Source organism: Molossus molossus, unplaced genomic scaffold (genome assembly GCF_014108415.1).
Source record: "Molossus molossus isolate mMolMol1 unplaced genomic scaffold, mMolMol1.p scaffold_m16_p_9, whole genome shotgun sequence".
Taxonomy (NCBI): domain Eukaryota; kingdom Metazoa; phylum Chordata; class Mammalia; order Chiroptera; family Molossidae; genus Molossus; species Molossus molossus.
This window is the reverse complement of record NW_023425403.1, coordinates 9340486-9366112: the sequence shown is the minus strand read 5'-3', so window position 1 is coordinate 9366112 and position 25627 is coordinate 9340486. Positions and strand designations below refer to the sequence as shown.

Below are 25627 nucleotides of genomic sequence, written 5' to 3'. Positions count from 1 at the left end.
TGCTCGGTTTGATTAACTGCAGCACTAATTGGCGGAGGCTGCAGAAGGAGCCCTGTGCTGTGGCGAGGCTAGTCCTCGTCCCTTTGCTTTACAAGGAGGAGGCAAGTCGGTGTCCCCATCTTAACAAGCGGCAGAGTCATCGGGGAGTAATCGGCTCTGCACACAGAGAAGCCGGTTCACTCCCGGGCGGGGTGACGGGGCGGGAAGCCAGGCTGGGCAGGTTTAGGAAGTGGGCCTCCTCGTCTGGAGGCCGGAGCCTGCTTCGGGGGTGAGACGTGTGTTTGAGGATCGGTTTCCCCGGCAGACGCCCAGCGCAGACACTGTCAGAGCATGGAGGGACGGGCAGAGGCCCAGGGAGACGAAGCTACCAGGCGGCGGCTACAAGTTCAGGGAAACCTGGGGGTCCTGCGATCTGGTGCAGTATTCTAGGTCCTGCTGTCCCCCTGGTGGCTCTTAGGGTTTGTGTGTGTGTGTGTACATGTGTGTGTGTACACGTGTGTGTGTGAGTGTGTGCGAGGGAACGCCTGGCCTCTCTCACCAGCACTCCAGCTAAGCCTCCCTGGTGAATCGGGAAGAATGAACAGGCACTTTGACTCGTGCAGGGACTGGTGCCACCAGGAGAGGCCACCGGGGGCCAGCACTACCAGTGAAGTGGGTGACATCTGTCTACCCCACTTTGGCATCCAGTTAGTAGGCTAGTGAACTTTTTACGTGAAGCTACATTCTCCAACTTGGTCTTTATCTAAGGTGATTTTGGCTTTAATGTACCACTCTGGTCTTTCTCATTCCTGTGAAAACTTGGATAGGAGAAAAGGGGGTGCTTCCTGGCCAGTGTGGCTCAGTGGTTGAGCATCCACCCTGCACCAGGAGGTCGCCGGTTTAGTTCCCGGTCAGGGCACATGCCCAGGTTGTGGGCCAAATCCCCAGTGGGGGGCGTGCAGGAGGCGGCCAATCGGTGTTCTCTCTCATCAATGTTTCTCTCTCTTGCTCCCTCTCCGTTCCTCTCTCTCTAAAATCAATAAAGAAAAAAAAAAACAAAAAACCAGGAGGAGCTATTTATTGCGTCCTCACAGCTTCCAAACTGACAATGGGCTCTAGCCACAGGCTGTTTCTGAAGGCAGGCCACCGTGCAGGCCGGCCTGGGCCTCCCCGTCCCGAGAATCAGGAGAAGGTTCCTTTCCCAGGCTGCCACAGGCCTTACCTGAGAGACCGGCTTCCTCAGAAACAAGGTGCCACTGTGAACTGAACGATCGGTCCCTCCGGGAAACTCTCCTGAGTGACAGGGCTGTTCACACAGGAAACGTCAGAGGGAAACTGTTGGTTCAGAAATCGCTGTTTCCAGGGCTGCAAACCCCCACTAGCCTGCGGACAGTTCCTGGGGGGAAGGGCCCTAGTTTGATCTGCCAAGCTGGAGGGACACTGCTTGACAGAGTTTCTGCTTGACATGAAGGGAAATTTTACAGGAGAGTTTTTTTGATTTTTGTTTTACAAGGACCAGGCCTGAGGTGGCACATGAAGCAGAAGTAATGGTTTTATGTGTAGACGCTGTGGGCAGAGCAGAGACGGGGAAAGAGAGGGTGATTGGGACTGGCCTGGCCAGGAGAGGGGCAGAGGGTGCCCCAGCTGGTGGTGTCTGGTTTCAGGACCCCAACACTGCTGCTTCTCCACCCATGCTCATCACCAGGGGGCGCTGGAGGCCTTCCCGAAAGTGCCTGGGACGCTGAGGTGACCTGGAGGGATGTCTGAGCCGGGCCCCTGACCCCAAGTCCTCCCTTCCCTGCACCCTCCTTGGGATTTCAGGAGGAGGAGGAGGTGTCCTAACGGCACTGGGCCACCTGATGTTGGAATGGCGTTTTAAAAATCCTCACCCAAGTACATTTTTGCATTTATCTTCAGATAAAGCGGGGGGTGGAGGTGGGGGAATATTGATGTGAGACAGACACATCGACTGGTTGTCACTCACACGACCCCAACCAGGGCCTGGGACAAACTGCAACCAAGGTATGTGCCCTTAGTGGGAACCGAACCTGGGACTCTCCGGTCCTCAGGTCGACGCTCTAACCGCTGAGCCAAACCGGCCAGGGTTGGGATGGCTTTTCATTCCCGCAGGAGCCAGACACCCGGACTGAAGGAGAAGGCGGGAGGGCAGCCCTGTGAGGGAGGGCGCGCCCAGGGGAAGATGCTGTGCCCTGGGAGACCTCCCGGGCTGCTTCCCTCAGTGCTGGCCGCCCCGACCGTCTCCCACATGTCACCCCTGCACTGTCTCAAGGGGCACTTGTCAGTGTGAAGCCTGAAGCATAAACCCCAGGTCTGCTTTTTTTCATTCCAGACTATAGCGTGGGACCTGGAAATAATGTCATAGCTGGGGATTTTAAAATCTGCTTGTTTATATATAGCCTTTTGCAAATAAATTAGGGGCAAGGGATTCTCATTCCCTGTGATATTCTCGCTAGTTATTTGAAGTCCATCTGGTCTACCAAGGGAGCCCTATGGATTTTCTTCTAAGTCTTAGAAAGATACATGGTTAGACACCTGAGCAGTTGTAGCCAACATAGCTCCCCCCAGGGTAAATCCAGCAAGAGAGGGAGGGATAGAGATGATAGATGGTAGATAGATAGATATAGATGATAGATGATAGATAGGCATCATGGGTGTAGAGACAGGAGTCTTGTGGGAGAATCTTCCAATAATTAACTTTGGATGGAAATTCGGGGTAGAGGGGTTTCTCCCTTATGTGCTCACTACCCTCACATGCGGTAAGAGCCCCAGGTGGGAAAGAGCTTCCTCACAGATTTCCACCGAGCGGTCCATTCTCAGCCTTCCGGTCACACCAAGAATTGTCACTGTAAGTCCTTGGGTGTTTGTGCTCCTCACACCCCACTGATGAAGTTAACTTGTGAACATTTTAGAGAATTCATTTCGACCCAGCGGACCACTTGTAAAGCCTGTGAGTTCTACGCAGTGAGTTAGGCTGTACAAAAACAGCCACTGTGGGCAGCGCGCAGGAAATCTCCGCGCACGTGTAAAAGGGCGACTTCCCTTCCGACACGTGGCCGCGTGCCTGTGGCGAGGGCCCAGCTCACAGCTCACCCTGTAAGCAGAGGCCAGACTGAAACCAAGCCACTGTCTTGCCCTAGAAGTCACAATGTGCTTCCAATTTTAGTTTCCCTCAGCGTAGGTCCCAGAAGGATTTATTAAATTTGCTTTGTGGAACCCATTCACTCTAAGCTGAATAATGTTCCTCTAGGCTTGGAGTCAGTTTATAGTAAACTCTTGCTGCACAGGACTCTTGGAAGCCTGCATCCCTCCACGACAGAATTTTAAGTTTGTCCGTAATGAAAAGGGTCACTCAATTTTCCTAAAAGTTACTGGTAATTAACTGATATCGAGACCACTGCTTACAGAGATGGTGAAGAGCAAATGAGGATTCTGGCAGGAGGGCCCATTTATTACGTGGCTTCGATTAGAAGGTGGGAAACTCCATGGCTTGTCATTACCTCTTTGCATCTCCGGCCTAAACCCTGGGGTGGAAATGGGCAATACTGCCTTATAGTTGACTTTCATTTTGTCATTGGTTTGGTGAGATGCCCAAAGCCAGGTGAATAATTTAGAGACTCTAGCTGGCTAGCCTGACACCTGTGTACACGCAAACCAACGGTCTTTCTTCAGAAGTCTTTCCAGAAATTAGGGAGTCGTTAACATTGCATGGCAGACTTTCTTATCCAAGATGAGGCGGGGCCGAGGAGCTAGAAATACCTGCAGGCAGAGGGAACTCCAGACAGCCACCCTGTTAATAGGTCTGTGGCATCTTTATGTTGGGGACAATGCATGTTGTGATTCTTTTTTTCTAATTATTTTTTTCTTTATTGATTTTAGAGAGGAAGGGAGAAGGAGAGAGAGATAGAAACATCTATTGGCCCCCTTCTGCATGCCCCTCACTGGGGATCAGGCCCACAACCTGGGCATGTGCTCTGAGCGGGAATAGAACTGGTGACCTCTTGGTGCATGGGTCGATGCTCAACCCCTGAGCCACACCAGCCGGGCACATGTTGTGATTCTAAATGATGGCAGCTTTGGAAAGACCAGGTGCTCCGAGGGAGTGGGGGTGGGGACGGAGTGTCCCCAGGACCTTCCTGGGAAGTGTTCCTAGACCATGTGACGTGGTGGAAGGTACTTGCCGATAGGAAGTCTCTGCTCACCTTGGCTTGAGCCGCCTCTGTGAATTTGGACAGCTCACCCGAACTTCCTGAGGCCCTTCAGCTGCAGCTGCTAGCATTTGCTGCATTTCCCGGACGGGGCTGGGATCAGCTGGCTCCTCTGAGGAGCCTAGGGCAGACCTGGGAATGTGTGGAAGGGGGCAGAGCTACTTTGCCCTCCGAGGCTCCCCAAGAGCTCCCATGGCACCCGAGGCTGCTGGGGTCAGTTCTGGGTCGCTGGGGACCTGGTCCTCCTGTGTTACAGCAAGTGAGCTGCTGCGAGCGCTGCTCAGACAGACACGATGTGGCCTGGGCCCCCCAGGCTTCCTCTTTCAGAGTCCTCCTTCTCGAAAGCACCTCCGCTGACGTGCTGTTCAGCCTGTGGGAGGAACAGCTTGGGCGCCGCGAGGAGAAAGGAGGAAAAAAAGATGGTGAGCAGAGAGAGCAGAGTGGGCTGGTCCCACAGCATCAGAGGTCGACTCTCGGCATCCTTGGCAATGCTCGGGACTGGGTGGGTCTGAGGTGAGCACCAGCTGGTGCTGGACTCGTTCAGGTCTGGCACTTAAACCCACGGCAACTCTTCGGGAACGTGCGGTGGCCGCCATCAGACGATCGCAGCTTCCACAGCACGTGGTGGCGACCGAGCGACCGATCCAACGCGACGCAGTGGTGTTCTTCGCATTTGTGCAGACGTTACTTTAAGGAAGGTAGTGTAGAAAATGAAAGGAGAAATCCGCGTGCATTTTTCTGCATTTCCCTGGTTTGAGTGTGTTACACTCTAATTTGAAGAGAGAGAGAAAAAAACAGACCCGTTTGCCAAGGAGAGTGACCCAATTCTTGTTGCATCTACATGTTATCAAGTTGAGGTTGTCGCCACAAAGCGAGTGTGATGAAGCCTTTGCAGACTAAAAGCAAAGCCCTGGCTGGCCCCCTGGAACTCTGAGCCAAGCACCCCCTAATCAGCCGGTCTCTACCTGATTTAGACATCTCCAGGAGGCTGGGAGCCCATCAGGCCCCAGCTGATTGTTCTAATCAAGGGTTTTAATTAAGCACTTATTGCCAGGATCACAGGAACAGGCCTGCTCTCGGGCAGTATTTATTTATTTTTATTCTTCTTTACAGTGATCCTGTTTGGCTTTGTGGGTATGTATTTAGCGTTTTTCTAAAGTAGGTCATGGGACAGTCCCCTGTGAAGTGCACACTGCTGAGACGGTAGTCTGGCCGGTGGACGCAGACATAAAAAACAAAATAAAAGATGTTACCAACTGGGCTGCAGATGAATCACGACCCCAACAACTGCATGCGTTTGCATCCTCCACGTGAACACACAGAAGCCCAGGACTTTAAAAAATATATAAACACACACACACATTGGGTTGGCTTTTATTGGAATGCCTAGATGCAATCTATAGTCATCAAGTTATGGAAAATTCAGGTCACATAGAAAGTTAAGAAGGCAAATGAAAAGAACAATACAAATCAGACAAAATTTACATCTCAAAATATCATGAAAGCATTTTGACTGGCTTTGCCTAAAATACTTTGAATATCAATTTCTTTTTTTGTAAGCTAATTCTTTTCATTATACAGTCCCCCACACCCCCAACTCTTAGAAAAAGGTCTTTTGTTTACATATTCCCCGAGGTCACTATTTCTTGTAAAAGCATGTCCAGATCACGAGTCTTTTTAGAAAGAAAAAGGCTCATTATACCTACTAACAAGACACTAATTGGGTTGATTTGACTTCATCTAAAATAAGCACCAGGAGATACTGTAAATCTGTTAGTTACTGGGGCCAGTGTAAAGGACCAGTTCATGTGGAGAACAGGGTAAGATTACGATTTCACTTCCGTCATGTGGTACAAGCTTCTCATGGTCAATACATCAGGAACATTTCTGAGAATTTAGACTCAGAGCCTACTTCAACCAAAAGTACTTACAGCATGCTAAATACAGTTCTGCAGAAATTCCATCGAACAGAACTGCAAACACCTAAGTTAACAGTTAAAAAAGAAAACGTAAAACAGAGCCATGTTTATGTGGTTTGAAATCTCATAGTTTTCTAAATTTGGGCTTCATAATACTTGCCAAAGGATTTCCAGGATAAAAAATATTAATGCTAATCTGTGCTTTCATTCTAATAAAATATCAGCATTCATTAGAAGATTAATTACTTCGGTATGCTCTACCAAATACACAAAGACAGTAATAGCACTGATACTGTAAATTCAGTAGCTATTTTGAAACTTTCCCAGCCAGTCTGTTTAATAAACACGCCTACTGTGCAATTTAGAGTATGTGATACATACAAAGCAGTTAGAAAATTATTTTCAATACATCACTTGAACCTTTATATTTACGACATGTTCACTTGCTATATTTTATCACCATTATACATAGAGGAAAACAGTGTGTACTATAGCTCAATGAACTGAGAAATATTTTCTAAAAATATTTTTGTGGCTGAATTTAGTGCTCACGAAAGAGGTTCACGAGAGCGGCCGAGCCGGCACAGAGGTGCAGGCGGCGGCTGTGCTGGGACCCACGTGCACGCGTGCAGGAGGGCACCGCTGTCAGTTCCCTTCCAGCTGGATCTGCCGCCCCTGCTTCCCCACAGGCCAGAGGCTGCCATTCAAACCAGCTCCCCAGGTGCCTGGGGCCTGTGCGCTTACAGGAGCTTCTGTCTCCCTTTGGTGTCCCTCTTGGTGACCCCAGGGTCCAAACCCAAGACTAACAGAATGACCCTGACCTACTGCATCTGGTGCTCTCACTATTGCTGGGTTTCTGCTGTCTTTCCTAGATCTTAAGACACGTTTATGGTCACGACCACATCAGACCCTTTCCTTCTCACAGTTTCCACATCTGATGTGGTCTCTCGCCTCCATCATGAAATGGAGCTTCAAGGAACAGTAAAAACCCTGTGGTTAAAGTATATGAACTCCCCACTGACGTTTAGGCCCAGAGGGGGCAGCTGGAACGCCTCCTGCCTGTTTCTTTGCTTTTTTCCCTCCCCATATCTTCTGTTACATTTCACCAGCCATAGTTTTCTACTGTGCCTCTCAGGTTATTGGTGAGGACACTGGCCCGAGAGAGAAGGAAGAGAAAGGAGCCGTTCTCTGGTTCGCCACCCACTTAGGATTGCACTGTCCTATCCATCTAGTGATAGAAAGCTGCACATTTTTCAACCTAATACAAAAATATTAACACTTCTGGACATTATAGGCATAAGTCGTTATATCTCTACAATATAATAATTTATACTGTACAGCTATAACAGATAACAAAAGGTGCAATCCTTTTTAAAAAATCACACAGTTCACATGTTTTTATCATTTTATTTTTAAGTATAAACTTTTTAAACACTTTACATAAATTAACTCCTCTGAGACTAATATTTGATGTACAGTAAATTGTAATTCATATAAAAATCCATAAACAACTTGTCTCACATAATTTACAAAAAAATCAGGGTTTCCTTTGCTTATCAATGACAAGGACTGTATTTGCCAGTGTTTTCCCCAAGGCAAACCACCAGAGCATTGTAAAATGCATGATGAAATCCCCGCGGAGCAGAAGTCATTGTGCCCATGTCCTTTTACAAAGCGGCACAGGGAAAGCAGGTGGGTTGTCTCTAAGCTGTAATCTCGCCCCACATTTGGAAATTAACATTGATATATATCACATCCTATGCAGAGACTACTTCTTCGTAAGCAAAGGTCGACAACTCGGTGATATTTGGAAACACTGTATGCATTTTACCCTCGCTAAATACAGTGCCTCAAAGGAACAGGGGGCCCAGGGCAAAATGTTTAGGCCTTTTTTTTTTTTCCTTTCTTTTGTCATTTGTTCCTTTGATTCATACCTTCGGTCCAACTGAGTGCAGCGATATGCATATGTAAACATATTCTTTAAAGCCGATCACCTTTAAGGTCATTCAGAAAAGGGGTCTGTTTGTGTTTGTGTGTGGATCTGGGTTTAAGAGCGGCATCATTCTGGCGGAAGGCTCTTCTGCGTCGGAGAGTCCCGGTCGGACTGTGCTGCAGGGAAATCCGAGCAAAGGGGCTGCGGCTGGCGGCTGGCGCCCCGCCCGCGTCCGGGCCCGCGGGGGCGGGGTTACCTCTTGCCGATCTCGCTCTGCCGCAGGAACTGGATGTTGTTGGCGCTGTCGGCCAGCTCGGGGTACTGCTCCACCGACAGCACGTAGTAGCCGTCGTAGCCCTGCACCTTGCCCGCGCTCAGCAGCTGCCGCTTCTCGCCCTCCGTCCAGAGGCGCGCGCCCTCCTCGCCGTCGCGCACGCGCTGCTGCTCGCGCGCCCAGGCCCGGGCGAGCGCGCGCTGCCGCGCCTGCTCCAGGATGCGCGCCTTCTCCTCGTCCAGCGTCATGCCGTAGCGCACGTGCAGCGCCAGCGCGCCGAACTGCATCTCCACGTCGGCGAACCTGCGCGTCCTGCCGTTGACCACCGTCGTGGACTGCGACACGGTCACGTTGATGCCGTTCTCCAGGGCCTTGCGGCCGCTGGTCAGCCGCAGCGTGCCCAGGTCGCTCTCGGGCGTGCTGGTCTTGATGAAGTAGTGCGTGTCCTTGCCCTCGATGGTGAAGTGCAGGTTCTCCAGGTAGAAGGCGTTGTTGAGCACGGCCGCCACCTTGATGCAGTCCTCGTTGGCGATGTTGAGCACGTTGGTCTGCACGCGGCCCTGGCTGACGGCCAGCATGACGCCCTTGCCGATCAGCGACTTGACGGTGGCGAACCACAGCCACGACTGCGCGCCGCCGCCTTTGCGCCGGCTCACCTGCACCTCTGCCATCTTCCCCAGGGACAGGAAGGCCTTGGCCTGCCTCGCCACTTGTTGCTGGACTCCAAAAATGGGCTGCAAAGGGAGACAGAACGGGGGGCGGTTTAGAGAGCAGCTGTAGCTCTTGGTTGGCAGGAGCCCGGCTTCCTGGCGGCGCTCCCACTCCTGACAAAAAAAAGGGGGGGAGGGAAGGGATTTGGTGGAGAGCTCCAAGGCATTCATTAAAACCTCCATGGGTTCTTTAGAGATGAAAAGGCTTAAAAAACCCTGGGTGTCGGAATGCACTCAAGACGCCCACCCCTCAAGCTGATCCAAATGTATTTTGAAATGCAGAAAGAGGTAACTCCGTCACGTGTAAGTTCAGAGCTTTTTAGCTTCTAACGTGGGCAAAATACTCGTATTTTTAGCTTTTTTCTTTCAGTTTCTAGATGCCCTTTGCATGCGTCCGACCCTTTTGGGGCACCCAGCTTATCAAGTCCTTCATCCCAGCAGCTTTCTCCATGGGAGGCTGAGGAGAAAGCAGCAAACGCAGGATTTGAAAGGCTGGGGTGTTCAGGGCCAGATCACTGCATCCCAGGTCATAGGCTTTGAAGTTCCTGTGCTTTAATTTAGGTAAACTGTGTACCCTCTCTTGGTGAACACAATTTCAGCTGAATTTCATCAGTGAAGCTGTAGAACTGAAATGTACAGGGATGAGTGCACAGTGAGACAGCTGGACATGAGCATTTATTACTTTGAGAAAACATTTATTTTTTTCGGAGACTTAGGGACAGTGCACGGTCTACACTGGCAAATGATTTAAATTGGGGGCATCTTAACTCAGCCATTTCCTATACCACCAGATGTTTGTCTGGCCAGTGTTTCCCAAATGGAAACATCTGTTTCATTTGCAGCAGTGAAAGAAACATTTGTTTTCCACATTTGGGGCGGCCCCAGCGTCTTTGCTGGTGATTCCCTGAGCTGTCCTTATGGTGCGTATCTCTTGACAGAGACCCTGAACCGTATTTAAAAGGCTGCCTAGGGGAAAAGTTGGCAATTCCATTTGTGCAGTAAGACTTCAGTGTTTTCGGGCATGTTGGAAAGTGACACACAATCAGGATGTCCTTGTTCAAATGATCGGGAAACTTCAGCATGACTTCCTGGCATGTTCTCAGTGAAGATACATTTGCAATTAGAAATGTTAAAATGGCTCCCGGGCCCTGGAAACGGATGGGTTTTGCTTTTTTAAATGTAAAGATGACATCTGAAAAAGGAATTACTTTTACGTTATGAATCACGTACCAGAAAACAGAGGTATTGACACTGTATATGTGCTGCCTTTTCACTTTGTATTCATTGAAATTATAGGAAACTGCTCAAGGGGGGAAATTAATCTTTCTAAGAAACTCTGCACTCTCGTCTTATCGTTATGGGGCAACCCAATTTCTTGATCTTTAATTATTCTGGCTTTAAGCTAGAAATTCTGGTGTTTGGTTGTGCATTCCTTTCTGATCTTTGAATTAGGTAGGAATTAAAAGTACCCTTTTCTGAAATGGCAGCTTTGACTCTGCAATTTTCCATTCTTTTTTTTTTTTTCTCAGAACAATTACAGGCTTCCTGATCTGTTATTTTCAGGAAAATTCCATAAACACCTAGTTGTAGGGGGAGCCTTATATTTTATTTTCATTTTTAATAGTTTCCCATGAAACACGGTTAGCATTTTTAAAAAGGCGAACTTTGTGGCATTGTGGGCTGCTAATATGTAATATGGATCCCCTGCCCTCCTGTTTATTGTATCTTTGCCTTTAGGTCCCAAGGGTCATAAATGTGCTTTCCTGGAGTTCTCTGTAGAAGCCTTGCACTAAAAAAATGAGCTTCTGCAGTTTATTACCTTTTGATAATGTCTTTCTGTGTTTTTATTAGCATCACTAAAAACAGATTTAAGCCTGTTTCATCGGCCCCTGGTTTGCTGACCCTTTTCGGAAAGAAAAGAGTGAAAAAATTAAAAACTGTCTTTGGTACAGTTTTCACAAGGGTAGTTTGATTAAATGTGGGTAAACAAGACACAAGGAAGCCATTTGTCACCTTTTCATAGTTTTGCTCTTTGTTTCTTACCGGGATGTCATCCCACTGCTGGCTCTTCACGAGTTCGTAGGAAGGCTCGGTTAGATCAAACTTGGGAACCGGGAATCCAGGGATAGCGTTGTGCAGGTGGAAGCCAAATGTCACCAGCCAGCTGTTAACATCTAGGGGAAGCACGTTCCAAAGGAACGGTGTTAGAGTTTATTCGGTGCTCTCATAAATTTACATGTTTACCTTAAAGAAAACCCCGAATTCACAAATAATAACCAGAAAAAGAGCACATGTTTGCCTTTATCCTACAATTCAAAACCCACTCTCCATTCTCAGATGTGAAGACAATAACCTCAATAGCAGAACTACGGCGAGGGCTACATAAAACGCAGAGAAACAGACATGCACTTAGGCAGACCCAGTAGACTGTCACGCGTGCCAGGCTGCATCCTGTGCTAGCAATAGTGATGAAGCGAGGCGATCACAATGCACGGCGGCAGGAAAGGGCCGTGCTCGCCGAAAACAAATGGGATTTGTTTGTAGTTAGTAAAGGCCGGTCTTAAATGGAAGTTGTGCGTCACTGTCTTTCAAAAGTGACTGCCCAAGGATATGTGGAGTTCCACAACCCATTTTCGATGAATAAAGACCCTAAGTATTGAGAGTATTAAAATCAACAGTAGATGCTTAATCAAAGGTGAATGCTGAACGCTGGCAAACTGGCCAAGGGCACAGAATTTCTGATTACCATCAGTTATGACTTCAAAGACTCACTGTGCACAGGTGGAAACAAACTTTTTGGGGAGAAAACCTGGAAACCTTTAAAATGGTATTTTAAAATATTGCCATGTGACTCCAAAAGCCATTAAGCTCAGAATAAGGCTTTTATTCTGTTCTGGAGGTTATACTGTTACAGAACTACTCAGCAGGCTTGCAGCTTTATGAGTACAGTTGGGTGTAGATTATTTTATATATTAAGCACATAGCTGGAAAATTTGAAATTGCATTTCACCTAATATATTTTATGCTGTTCCATCTCTCTTTTGATGTTTTTCAGAAAATGCTGCTATGGCATTCCCTGCAGTCCGTGTTGCTAGGAGAGCATGAATTCAGGAGCTGTGGGCTTTCCCGCCCTTCAGTCAGCCCCTGTCAACACCTCTTAAATAACCAGTGGTTAACTGCTTGTCAGAATGATGGAGAGTCGCTTGTTTCCGCTTCCGTCTCTAGGGCACAGACGCTCACCTCATTGCCAGGCTTTGTCTAGGAATCATATGGCACCAAAATCAGTGGTATCCCCCCTCTTTTAAAAGGGGGGTAGTTGTGATGGGGAGAGAGAAACCCCAAGTTCATAATGTAAGATAGAAAGTGATATCTATCTATCTATCATCTACTGTCTTGTGTTTGGAGAAAATTCTTATGATTGGTGGAGTATTAGAGGCAAGGGTTCTCCTACTATGAACAATGTCCGTGTAACAGTGAAAATCAGAGGGTCTGAAGTATTGGAAAGCATTGCCAAAATAATAGGACTTGAATGCAGATGTGTACTGAAAAACCCCGAGAGACAATGCCCTAAGGGTGTTGATGAATTAGGATACTGAGAGAAGGGACTTTCAGCTGGTTCACATGGAAGAGAGCTATGAAAAGCTTCAGGAAGTCTGGAAAAGCAAGAGGCAGATGTGAAATGAACAGGGGGCAGCATTTTAAGAGCCAAACAGGGAACTGAGAAAACAGACATCTCGGTGCACCTCATACTGAGCAAGAAAAGAGACAGCCTGAAGGAGCATCTATCTAACATAAGCAAAACAAAACAGAAAAGCCCCAAACGAAACTGAACCAAACAAACAAAAAACATAAAGCAGGGAACCTGAACTGCGGCAGTGTAATTCAGGAACGAAAGGTGGAAGCCGAAGGATTCAGAATCCTTGGAGCAGAAGATGAGCTGAGAAGTCAGCTACCTAAGGGAACTAGGGTAGTGCTTGCCGGGACCTTGTCTCTGTTTCACATCCTGGTGGCTCCGTGGTGGCGGAAGTGGGATCCGATGTTTTAAATTGGATCATGCACTAAACTTGGAAAGATCTTAAATCTATATCCTGAAACTTACCCCAAATTGGCAGGAAAATTAGCGTGTCTATTAGTAGTACCAGAACTGCACCACAGGGCAATGAGCGTGTCTATTAGTAGTACCAGAACTGCACCACAGGGCAATGAGGACAGTCGTATAAGAGGACAGAAGTGAGGACAGAAACAGGACCCACTGGCTAAGCAACTGACGGGAGAAACTGTTCCCTTCTTGTCCTGAGGTGACGGTGGTGGAGAGTGAGTTCAACACCTCCCGGGGTGAGACGGTGAGCCACACGCTGTTGTATTTCACACTGATCCTTTCCATCAGCATGAACATGACTTGTCTACAGAGCCACATCACTTGTAGGAGAGGAGGTGAGGTTAGACCTCCAATCTGGGGACTCCAAGTTTGGCATGTTTTCCGCATCACCATATAACTTCCCTTAAGTGACGGGATGCCATGTCATTTCAGAAGACTGTGGCCTTAGGCATTGGCAGGCAGAACAGGAAGTAACAGACTATGTCTCAGTTTCCAATTTTGGTTTCTCTATGGTTCCACAGAGAAATTAAATACTTTTTCAAGGTTAGGCATTTGGTTTTGCATGAGTAAAGCGAAAGGAAACAACTCCAGTAATTTTGTGTACTAATCTAAGGATTAAAGTAATTCAGTCCTTGGAAAGGAAATAAAATTATGCTTACCTGTGATGTAGTCTTTCACATCATGGATTTTGCTTGCAGGGTTGTTATTCCTGAACATATACAGGTTAAAAGGAGCTGGGTCCTTCCCAATTCTCCTCCAGATTTCTATGTCAGGTGTTGTCCATCGTCCTGCCAAAATGTCATAATCTCTTTCTCCAAAGTGGATTAATTTTGTGAGTGGGTCATACAGACCACCATGAAATCCAATTACCAATTGAAAGTCAATATTGGAGTCAAAGTAGATCTCGCCGTATGCGGTATACTGAATCTGTTTTAGCATAAGCCCGTTGCTGCTGAACACAGCCAGCGGTGTCCCTGTGTTGTCTGATGCAATGTAGAACTCGTCCCCACTGCTGATTTCCATGGCAAACAGATGTCCCTGGAGATCGTAATAGAGGGAGGTGATTTCTGAACTCGAATGGTTGTAGACATGAGTAATCCTAGTGGGGTAGGTCAGGTCAGCATAAAAAAACTGCAGGTGCTGTCCCAGGCTGGTCTTGCTGGAAACACGCCTCCCCAGGCCGTCGTAACGGTAGATCACTGTCCAGCCACTGCCTTTGCTGTAGACTCGGGTCAGAAGCCCCTTGGAGCTATACTCAAAGATCTCTGTGCCTCTCTGCCGCAGGAAACCGTCCTCATCCAGCCGATACTGAACGTCACCCAGCCGCGTGATTCTGTCTCGCAGGTCATAGCGAAGAGGTGTCAGACGTGCACTGTTACTTGGGTTCAGCAGATGGAGGTTTCCGTTCAGATCGTAGTTGTAACGCCACATGATCTTTTCATTTAGATACACCGTTTGGAGCTGTCCGTCCACGTCATATTCATAAGCATACTTGGTCGTGTTGGCAAAAGGCCCTATTTTGATCTCTCTCTTGGTTACCCGACCCATGTTATCATATTGAATTGTAATCCAGTACATGAGTGACCTGAAGATCTCATACTGAATTTCCTTGATGCGCCCGTGAGCATCAAAGTGCTTCGTATACGTCATTACAGCTGTAGAAATGATCTGGTTAATATCATAATATATAACTCCAAATTTCCCAAACTGCTCGACTTTGCCAGAAATGTCATCAAACTGATAGAGATCGATGGGCAGTGGAGTTTCATTGATGACACCCTGCATACTGGTCACTCGAAAGCTGTTGTCATAGCTGTAGTCAAATCGCGCATTTACCATCCCATCTTCACTAAAGCGGAAAATCTGTCTGTCAATCAGGGGGCCAATCTGCCTATACCTAATGGTGCAAATAAAACCGTCGCTCTGGAGGTTTACTGTTTTTAGGACTCCTGCTGTTTCATCGTAGGTAAAACTGACTCTTGTGCTATCATACAATATTTCTGAGAGCCTGGTCTGCCTTCTGTACTTGAACAAGACCCTCCGACTGGTGCCCAGGAAAGCCGTCTGCAGAAGCAGCCCTTCCTCATTGTAGTCTGTGATGACGGAGGCATTGCTTTCCGGGGGGTTGTATATGTTGCGGTAGTAGCCAATGGATCGGATGGTCTGCATGGTGTGGCGAGCCACGCTGGGCATGGTGATGGCGGACAGCCGGTCCCACATGTCGTACTCGAAGATGTACTGCCGCTGGCTGTGGAGCAGGAGAACCATGGACTGCAACGAGAGAACACAGTTACCCCTTACTTGTGAACGGGGAAGCAAAGGCAGATTTAGTGACCACGAAGACGCGGAAACACTCGGCTCCAGGACATGATTTTCACTTTAATTGAGTTATTTTTGACCTTACATGTTAATGATTCCCTGCCTAATTTGCCTGGGTGCTGCATTGTGAGGGGCTCTGCAATTAGTGGCTCAAGATTCATGACGTGCTCCTTGTCAGGACGGTACCATCGCTTTCCAGGCCCCAGCCAAGCCGCAGATTGTCAGTGGGGCTGGACACGTCACAGTGCAGGCAGGCAGAGCTGCCCCCAAGACGACACTTCAAAGAGAAGACAGCATTTGGGAAGTGCAGTGCCATGCATAATGAGCAATTATTTAGTACGGTGGCTTTTCACCCTCATCTGATTCAAGAGCCACTCAAATCATGTTTTAATTTCCAGTGGGTTTGGGGGAGGAGCAACACATTCAAAATATTATTTTACAAAGAAGAGATATAAAATCAGCCCAAAATGGATAATGTATACATAAAGAACCAATGTCAACAAACATTGCCAAATTAACCATGTGGTGAGTGAGAGCTATAAACACCCTTGACAGGAATATGGAACCAGATGTGGTTTTTTGTTTGCAAATTATTTATTCTTTTTTTTTAAATCCTCACCCGAGGATATTTTTCTGTTTATCTTCAGATAGAGTGGGAGGGAGAGACAGAGAAAAACATTGATGCAAGAGAAACTCATTGACTAGTTGCCCCCCGCATGACTCCAACCAGGGCCAGGGACTGAACTGCAACTGAGGTATGTGCCCTTGACCGGAACTGAACCCGTGACTCTTTGGTCCACAGGTCGATGCTCCAACCACTGAGCCAAACCAGCCAGGGCTGTTTGTGTGGTATCTGTAACAGCAATGAAACCTACATTTAGAAATTTCCTTCTGTGAGTACCAAGTCTGCTCTGGGCCTCAGGTGCCGTAGAAATGGTTTCTGGGCTATGCACTGCTTTAGTGTTAAATTATGAAGTGAATACATGTAGGAATGAAAACTAGCTTTGCTTACTTTGCAAGTAACTGCAGGAAGACAAAAGACATGGATTTACTAGGCCAACATGAGTCGGCTGGGTAAGTGAAGCTCAACAGTTATACAGTGCATGGGCGGTTCTTCCCTCGGGAAGCTTCCTTCACAGCCCCTTGGACCAAAGGAAGGACCGGGAGGACGCTTAGGTCAGCAGCCCTCCTGGACTTCTGCTTTGCCCATGACACAGATGAATACTCCCTTGCCCACCATCCTCTGCCTCTTCCCTTACTGTCTGTGTGACTTGGCTTCTGTAGAGCCACCCCTGTGGGCAGGTTTAGGGGACTTCTGTACACAGGCTGTGTCCGTCAATGTCTTGAGTGTGGTTCCTACAGTTGCATTCTTCCAAGGGGGCTTGGACTGTTGCTGAATTCCTAAGAATCAGTACGTAGTTTTACAGTCATTTAAAATCACATCTGATGGTAGTTAGTGAAATGTTACTTGTTCTGCTATGATTGAGTTTTGGCTGTCTCTGCCTATCTGGAAGGAGGTAGTCTGGATGCACTTTGGGGTTTTGGAGAGATGGTGAGTGAGCACTGGTTGGCTTTCTGACTCCCGTTGGTGTGTGAAGGTGACCTTAGTTACTGCTGCTGTCATTATCAGTGACATGCCCCTTGGCCAACCTTAAACCTTTTTTTAAGTCACATTATGATCACTATTATCAATTTTTGGGAATCTGGACATTTAGGTTCCTGGTACTCTTCTCTGTAATGTGTTTATGTCAGGGACGGTGTTCCAGAATGAAGCAGTGGTCCTCTCCCAGTTCCTCCAGGGAGAAGCTGTCTTGGGGCTGGTTAGGTTAGAGGGTGACATATTTTAAGGGTGTCAGGATCCATTTCCAGGAAGGTATATGTGTAGGGGGCTTTCTCTGTGGTCTCTCAACAAATAACCAATAGAGTGAGTGACTGCAGAGTGGTTAGTATGGGGGAAACTCATCTCTCGGGCATAGTCCATTGTCTCAGGAGTGAGTCTCTTCTAAGGAGAGCACACGACTGGGTTTGCAGATTGGCAAGGAGGGTCCTCGCGGGAAGCATCCCCGGGCTGGGGGGCTCCCTGAAGATGGCAGCATCTGACCGTGAGCCGTGGACCGGAAGCAGGTTCTCAGGGAGCCCGGAACTAGATGGGACGGCTCCAGTGCAGGGTGAGTTGAGGCTGAGGGTGCGCAGGGCACCTCTGGTGAAGAAGAGTGTGAGGTGCGCACAGCAATGACGTGGATGTGAATTTTTTGGCAGCAGAAGTTATTCCGTGAGAAGCAAGTACGTGTGGAGGCAGTAAGCAGAGAGCCGAGTTTGTAACTCAGGCTACTGTCATGGTAACAGAACTTAAAACTGAATCATTTTCTAGGGCAAACAAAACTTCCCATAGCTATGCTCTTTGGTGGATCCTATTTCTTAAGGAAGGAATTACAGGGAGACGGCCCTTCTCCTTCTCCTTCATCTTCTTTTACCTTCAGTCGCTCTTGGCCCCAGTCACCACCCCAAACCGCGCACCGTCCGACTGGGCACTTCGCCCGTGTGGAACGTGAAGTCTGTTTCGGTGCTGCTCATTTGTTCGTGGTTCCGGAGAACGGGGACACGCCTCAGCTAGGACGCTTGCCTTTTTACAGGTGGAGGAAAGAAGAGAGGCCACAGAGGACCTGCAGGTGCGGCTTTCTCAAAAGTAGTTTCCCTCGGTTAATAATGCACGTCTAGGATCTGCGGGCTGGCTGGCTGGGGTTATGCCCAAGCCCTGGCAGCGACGCCGACCGACAGCTCTGACCGCGCCGACGCCTGGCTCTCTCCCGAATGAAAGCCCAGTGCTGAGATACTCACAAATGACTTACACGCCCAAGGTCGACTTTGTGGATGTTGTCCATGCACAGGCTTGGCAGGTGGACAGTGTTATTGCTTGTTTGTTTACAGCATAAATCACTTAAAAGGATCTCAGTAGAACTTAACTAAGGAGAAAGTGCTTGGCTAATGCAGAAATTCGTCGCTGCGGTACGAATGTGACTGACGTACTGATTCTGAGAATAAATGGGACCCTGTCACGTGTTGCTCTTCCCCCGATTTGTACTGTGAGCGTGCAGACGTACCTTTTCTAAGTACGTGTAACTCCATGTTTTACCGTCAGCAAAGACCCGCGATACAATCCTCCCCTGTCCGTCATAATCCACTTTCTCGCTGGTGGTTCCTCGCTGGATGCTGGCAATTTGACCTGTGGATGAATAGGTGACGTTGACGGCCATCAGCTTGCTGCTCGGCAGCCAGAGGGTTGGGTGCCCTGACGTGTCATAGGCGATCCTCAGTAGAAATTTACGGTGGTCGTCATAGATCTTTTCTGTCTTTGTTGTTCGATCAAAGTCAACTGAAAGGAGGTTTCTGCCATTAACCTGTTAGGACACAAACAAGATGATAAAATAAATCATGCTAGTCCAGTACCAGCCCTTATTACCCTTCAGAGTCCCCACTATTGTTTAAACACCATTTATGGTGATTGATTCTCTTTGTCAGTAAATTAATTTAGCAACTTCTTGGGTACAAGTGCAAGGCAGCAGATTAACTGCTCTCTTAAAAGGTTTCATTAAGCAGAAAGACAGCCTGGCATTTGTTCAAAACCTTTTCAATTAAATTTTGTAAACTTGAGCAACTGATAAGAAAAATACCAAACTGTATTTGCTTTAAAGTTTGTTCAGAAGATACGAAGGTGGGAAACATGACATCTCTGCAAATTGCTCCAAGTCCCTCCCCCGACGGCACTGGAATGTGTTAAATCATGGATTAATCAGGGCTGTATTAAAGAGAATGGTGGTGAGTGCGACTGAAGCCCTTTGCAGAGCAGTTAAGTATAAGCTGGAACCCACATTACTGTAAATTATTAATGAGTTGAAATAGCAGGAGGTCACAATCACGATCATTGCTTTTGGCCAAAGGCTGAAATGTCACAACTTTCTCGAATGCCTTTTCTTGGATCACATCTGGTTAACTGGCAGGGACTTCAGATCCTCCACTGCCACGTCTGCACGGTCTGACGCTGGTGATTAATTTACAAACCTGGCACCATGCTGCTGAGACAGGGTCTCTGTGGCTGTGTGCCACGGCCAGGCTCTCCGACCACAGCGGCTGTTACTGTCTGTGCTCCAAGGCACACACAAGCCAGCGTGCGTCACCGCGGCGGGAATGCGGCCTTGGCTGGGCCCTGCTTTACAATGGCCGCCAGTGTTTGCAGCCTGGGGACCCCAGAGCCAGGCCAGGCCTCCATTCTCTGGTCTCCTGTGCAGTGGTGTGGCTTGTGCGTAACCAAATCTGGTTAACTATTTGGACTGTTAAACATTAAATGGGAAATCCTAATTTTACATGCCCATGTTTAGCTAGAATCTTCAAAATGGACAGCATTAGCAATCGGTTACCCACACTGACCCCCTCCCCCCCATGCACGGCAGGGCACCGGTAGGTTGACAGTTGTGAGTACATGAAACAGAGTTTATTCTTGTATTAGTTTCCATACGAATGGTAAACGTACTTTTGCCCCATATATTTGTAAATCTATGTGAATGTACATATTTAATATACAGGTACATTTATGTAAAATGTGGGATAAAAGTAATTTGCACAGTCTATCATTGACATTAAACAAGTCCCATGAAAAAAGGTTCCTTAAACTTTTCCAATGAGCTGTTCAAGGGGAGTATCGTGAAGTCCAGGGGAAGGTGAAGATAAAGCTAACACGGAACTCGTGCCTTCTAGGCCAAGCGATTTGGGGGAGAAGAAGCACCCCGAGAGAAGAGAGACAATTCACAGGAAACAGAAAGCAGAGCCCTGGATGGAAGTTAGGAGATCCTAATTTTTTAGTTCTATTATTTAAGACCCACGCGGAGTGGGAAAAAAACCCAAAACCATCGTACCACAGCAGGAATGGATCTGTGCTGGTGTGGGGTGTACGTGTGTGCAGGTGTATGTGCGCACGTGCACGGGGGGAGGAACCAGGAGCCTCCACCCCCAGTGGGGCCTAGAAGCACGCAGCATGACTTCGGGCTGTTCACCCTCTGGATCTGTCTGTCCCTCTGTGAACGCAAGCTCACCACTGCCTCTGGCTCCGTCTTCCAGTGATTCCGGGGAGTTTCGGACTCGCCGGCGGAAGGCTTCCAGCGTCCATTTCCCCCCACGTGCTCCCTGCCATGTGAACTCGGGGAACCTGGACGACCTGGTTTGCAGAGTGCCTGGTGAGCCTTGGAAAGATGCTACTAGCTGCTGTTACAAATACAGATCTGCAAGTCTGTGGGAAGAGCCAGCTCTTCGGCTTATATGTGCACAACATTTTCGATACCTTAAGAAGAGGTTTTGCACAATTCAAACGGTTTCCCGGGGCTCTCGTGCTGCTCAGACGGTGATGGAAAAGAAGGGGGAAAGCCCGAATGTTTCGGTTTGCCCTTTTCCCTTCCTCAGGTTGTCCCGGGCTGCACACTGCCCTGCTTGGTTTCCATGGGCGGGGCTGCCCGGGCGGCCCATCTGCTCGTGGTTTACTCTGTGTGCACGTTAATTTGTATCTCAGTCCTTTACCGACTTCCTGGGCCTCCTCCATCTCTGCGACGTCTCCTGTGGTGAGAGGGTAAGAAACGTGGACTGCAGACCTGGCACGAGGGTTCCCGAGGGTGAGGACAGAGGAACGGACCCTGGACCCTCCTTGCAGGGCTGGCACCTGCCGCTGGGCCTCTGCTGTGCCTCTGGCTGTGGGCGCACATGAGCGCATCCAGGTGACAACCCAGGGAGTCCTTTCTGTGGCTGGCGTGTGAGCCGCCACCCGAACACGTGTGAGACCGAACATCTGGAGAGAAGTTTAACTTTTCTTTCATCCAGGCACACAGCGTTTGCAGTGCCTTTCCTGTCTCCGCAGACTGAAGCAATGAGGTCAGCCTTGAACGTGGCTGTGTTTGCCCTCCTTCCCAGCACAGGCCAGGCTTCACCGAACTCTTCTGACTTTTCCAGACACCAGCCACTGTGATTCAACATGGAGGATTTCAAAAAATACTAACAAATCTTCTGTTTTTCCCCCTACTCCTCCCAAACGTCCAAAGTTTCTGTTCTGGGGTGTAAACAAAGCACGGAGGTCAAGGGACATTTCCATTCCAGGACACAGTCCCGATTAACTGCACCTTTGTGACATGAGGACAACTCAGCAGCCCCCGCCCCTGCCCCAGCGGCCTTTTAATCAATATTTTAATATAAAAATATCAAGTTAAATGGAATAGTTCACCTAAGATGAAACAAAACCTGACATCGGATCACTTCACGACTCGGCCTCCAGCTACATGAAAGTGAATCCAAATGCTGGGTCTGGATAAGAGATGCCACGGATTCCTTTGTGTTGTACACACTTCTTTCAAGGAAGCATGGAAAGCCCCCCCTTTCTAAGACCATGTCCAGCGTGACTGTAATTAATCACACAGCACCTTTGGTACGGGAGGGGGGCAGTGTGCACCCCGTGGAACGCTTGCAAAACTAAGGCCTGAAGACCTTAAAACGGTGCCTGTCCGCTGAAAGCCATAAAGCACCACTGGGTTACAGTCACGTATCCGGAACGTCAGGGAGGGAAGTGAGGAAGGGCCGGCTCGTTACCCAGCACGCTGGGCGACAGCGTCTCGACTCCCTCGTGTCTCCGTGAGAACATCGATGGGCGGCAACTGCTGTGTCTCTCCACACGTCCGCCAGTGCCAACGGCTCTGCACAGTCCCACTGTGGGCGTGCCACTCAGATTAAAGTGAGAAAGGACATCACACAAACGTGCCCGGAACAGTAAGGTTTACATACGCCATCAGATGCATGTATGTCTTTAAACACACTTTGGCTTGCAAATTTTGAGAATTTTTTTGTAAAGGAATTGACTGAAATTTCTCCCTCTAAGTGTCTGAATTCTGGGCAAGTTTAGCAAATGAATTTTATTATTAGAGTGCCATACATTTTTTTGTAACTGATTAAAGGCTGGTTCCAAAGTCCACCCCTGACAGGAAGTAGGAATCTTGACTAAACGTTATATGACAAAGACCAGCAACTATTACGCATGTACGTGTCTTTAAAAAATAATTAGCTACAAATGAGTAAACGAAGGGACTGTGTAATCATTCTGCTTTCCCACATCCCTGTCGGGTTTCCTTTGCTCATTTTCTGCCGCGTCTACCCCCATTTCTCTTAGTGCATATTTCACAGAAAATGCTTCCATGTTGCTAGTGTCTTACATAATTTTTCCTCTTCTAATCCTTGCTTTTTAAAAAAAAAACCTTTGATACTGCTACATCTAGTGTTTTATCTATTTTATCTCTGCAATCTCATATCCATGTTAGGTTTGTTTGCAGCGGTCAACCCCTTGCAAGGATGAGCCGTGCACACGGCCCCTGCGCTTAGGAAGCTCTAGGTGCAGTGGAATAAATAGCCCACATTGTACGCTTGGCTTTCCCTCATTCTTTCATTCATTGAATAGATATCTGAGTGTTCACCCTGTGTCGGCCACATAGCTAAATGGAGGTTGGTAACTTAAAAATGAAAAGAACTTTCTGCTAGGAAATGATGAAAGGCAGAGGAGACACTCTCCGTTTCAGGAAAGGACGGAACGCGCCGGGCAGCCTGGCTGGTGGAGGTGCCTGGCGGCCTCAGTCTTGTCTCCTCTCTCCCTCCCTTTCTCGGCACACTCCAGGTCCAGTCCCGAGACCGGGTTTTCCTAGCTTCACTTTCTCCTTGGAATTTCTCTCCCAGCATCCACCGAGGAATGAAATGAGCAGTCGGAGCCAGCACATCCAATCTTATCTTGAAAGTAGGAAGCCACCCTCGCGATCTTGGCATTGTCTCTGAGCAGTCACACGTCAGCTGAGATCTCCCCTCCGGGCCACTGCGGGGCCACTTTAGACAGTGTCTCTCCCGGGTCTCACTGCCGCAATGTGGTTTTGCCACTTAGAAGGGAGCTACCACCATGCCTGTGAACACCGGTCTCTTCTTCCCATAGCGAGGGGTTTTCTTCGTTTAGAATCAGACGGAGAACCAGCGACTTAAGATTGGATTTTGCCTCTTTTCCTCTACTCTTCCTAATTTATTTTAACGTCTAAAAAAGCAGTGTCATGAAAAAAAGAAGGGATACACTACACATAGCTTGTCACAAAGAATAGCGGGCAACATATGCTGCGGTGAGTTTCTGGGGAAGGTACCACCCTTCTGTGGCGTTTTCCTAACCAGTGGCCAGAACAGCTTCCCGTCCCCAGCTGCGTAGGTCTACGTGCCCAGTGTCTGCATCCAGGGTTTGGATTCTCTGGGTTAGGATTAGGAATACGCAATTGGACCTTTTGTTTTCAAAGTACTTTCACATCATCTCACCTGATTCCATAACAATGGGAAACATTTAGATACACTAGAGGCAGGGTAGAGTAAGTTCCATTTATGCCAACAAAACTCTATCATGCCTCTATCATAACACAGTATCTAGATAACATATTACTTAGACCATGATATAGATAAGGAGACTGAGGTTCGTGGGTGTTATGATTTCTCCAGAAGGTTTATCATCAGTAAAAAGCAGAGTCTGGTCTAGAACCCCGTTCTTGAATTCCAGGTCGGGGCTGTGTCTTTGGGGTGCAGAACGAGGAGGGCGTATGTGGGCAGTGTCTGAGTCTTTTGATGAAGTCAGTCCTGTGAGCGAGACCGTGCGTGCTTGTGTGCATGTGCATGTGTGTGTGAGTGAGTGTGCATTATACAAACTGCTTTACGCAAAGACGAATAGGATAAAGCCTTGAACTGGCTTCTAGCCTGCAATGGCCCGTGGATGCAGAAGTCCTGGGAAGAAGCAGTCTAGTGGTGGAGGCAGAGAGGGACTGTGACGGCTACTGAGCCCCAGAGTCAGCAGGAGAACAGACAGCAGCTGGAGCGACTGTGACAACAGCCCGAGACTCCAGCAGAAACGTGACCTGGAACTAGTCTGAGCCTGCGTTCTTGCCCATCACGCTACCTCCTCCTGTGTCCTAATGCTTTTTTCCCTCACTCCTCTCACTGAACTGACCTCCCTCCAGCGCCCCCCCTCCCCCCAGGGTCCTGCCTGCCAGGACCCCAATCCAGGGGCCCCGGAGCTCGGGTGCCTGGCTCGCACAGCATATGGCTCTAGCTCCAGAAGACCATGTATTCAGTCCCCAACACCTGCCTTGCAACTGAAGCGGAATCCAAATATAACCCGTCAGTTGCAGACAGTATGCATGTGGTCCATTGATTCTTTTTTTCACTTCATTTCTATTTCTTGGAAATACAGACAGTGTGTAAGTAGCTGTTTTTTGTTTCGTTTTTTATCCTGAAAATCTGTCAAGGTAAATAATGTTGAACTATTATAATAATTTAACCATTTTTGGTGCAGAAAAAAAGAACATTAATAGTATGCTCCGTATTTTGTTCCCACTCTTTGATTTTATGTACTTTTGTTTAATGGCCAGGAGAGTAATTTTAGGAATAGTTGTCTATTTATCTGATAAACTGAAATCTGTTTACTGATGAAAGAACGGCTCAGGTTCAGTTTATGGCGGTCTGAAGGTGGGCTCCTGTAACCTGTGTTTTAGTACTTCTGTGTTGTCTTCAACTGAGGACCAGATAGGTGCTGTAAATCACAGCTTGCTTCCCAGATATATTTGGCTCACAGTGTGAAATGGAGGAAAAGAACACCTAACAAGGTGATGCAGGGAACATTTTGCAGAGACCAATTACATGAGCATAATCAGACATATCACTACATTTCTCCTAAAAAGAATCAATATAGTGAGGAGGTAGAGGTTCAGTTCTGATGTTGATACTCTTCTACGTGCTCAAACTGTACTTTAAAAATATCGAGAATGCGCCCTGGCCGGTTTGGCTCAGCGGTTAGAGCATCGGCCTGCAGTCCGGAGAGACCCAGGTTCGGTTCCCGCTAAGGGCATGTACCTCGGTTGCAGTTTGTCCCCGGCCCTGGTTGGTCGTGCAGGTGGCAGCCACTCGATGCGTCCCTTTCGCGTCGATGTTTCTCTCTTTCTCTCTCTCTCTCTCTCTCTCTTCCCCTCTCTCCCTTCCACTCTATCTGAGCAAAAAATAGAAAAATGTCCTCGGGTGAGGATTAAAAAAAAAAAATACCGAGAATGCAAAGAAACAATCTGCCTTCCAATGGCGC

At 48.1% G+C, this 25627-nt stretch overlaps 1 protein-coding gene across 1 annotated transcript in view; it reads right to left on the bottom strand.

Moving 5' to 3' along the window:
* Positions 1 to 8025: 8025 nt before the first annotated feature.
* The window catches only part of TENM3 (teneurin transmembrane protein 3), a 427193-nt gene continuing 409591 nt past the window's right edge, over positions 8026 to 25627 (bottom strand). Inside the window, exons 26-29 of the mRNA XM_036250066.1 lie at positions 18561 to 18857; positions 13800 to 15411; positions 11085 to 11215; positions 8026 to 9065 (exon numbers count right to left, since the gene is read on the bottom strand). Coding sequence (XP_036105959.1) covers positions 8310 to 9065; positions 11085 to 11215; positions 13800 to 15411; positions 18561 to 18857 — 2796 coding nt within the window. The 3' untranslated portion in view covers positions 8026 to 8309. The remainder of the gene's footprint in view (positions 9066 to 11084; positions 11216 to 13799; positions 15412 to 18560; positions 18858 to 25627) is intronic.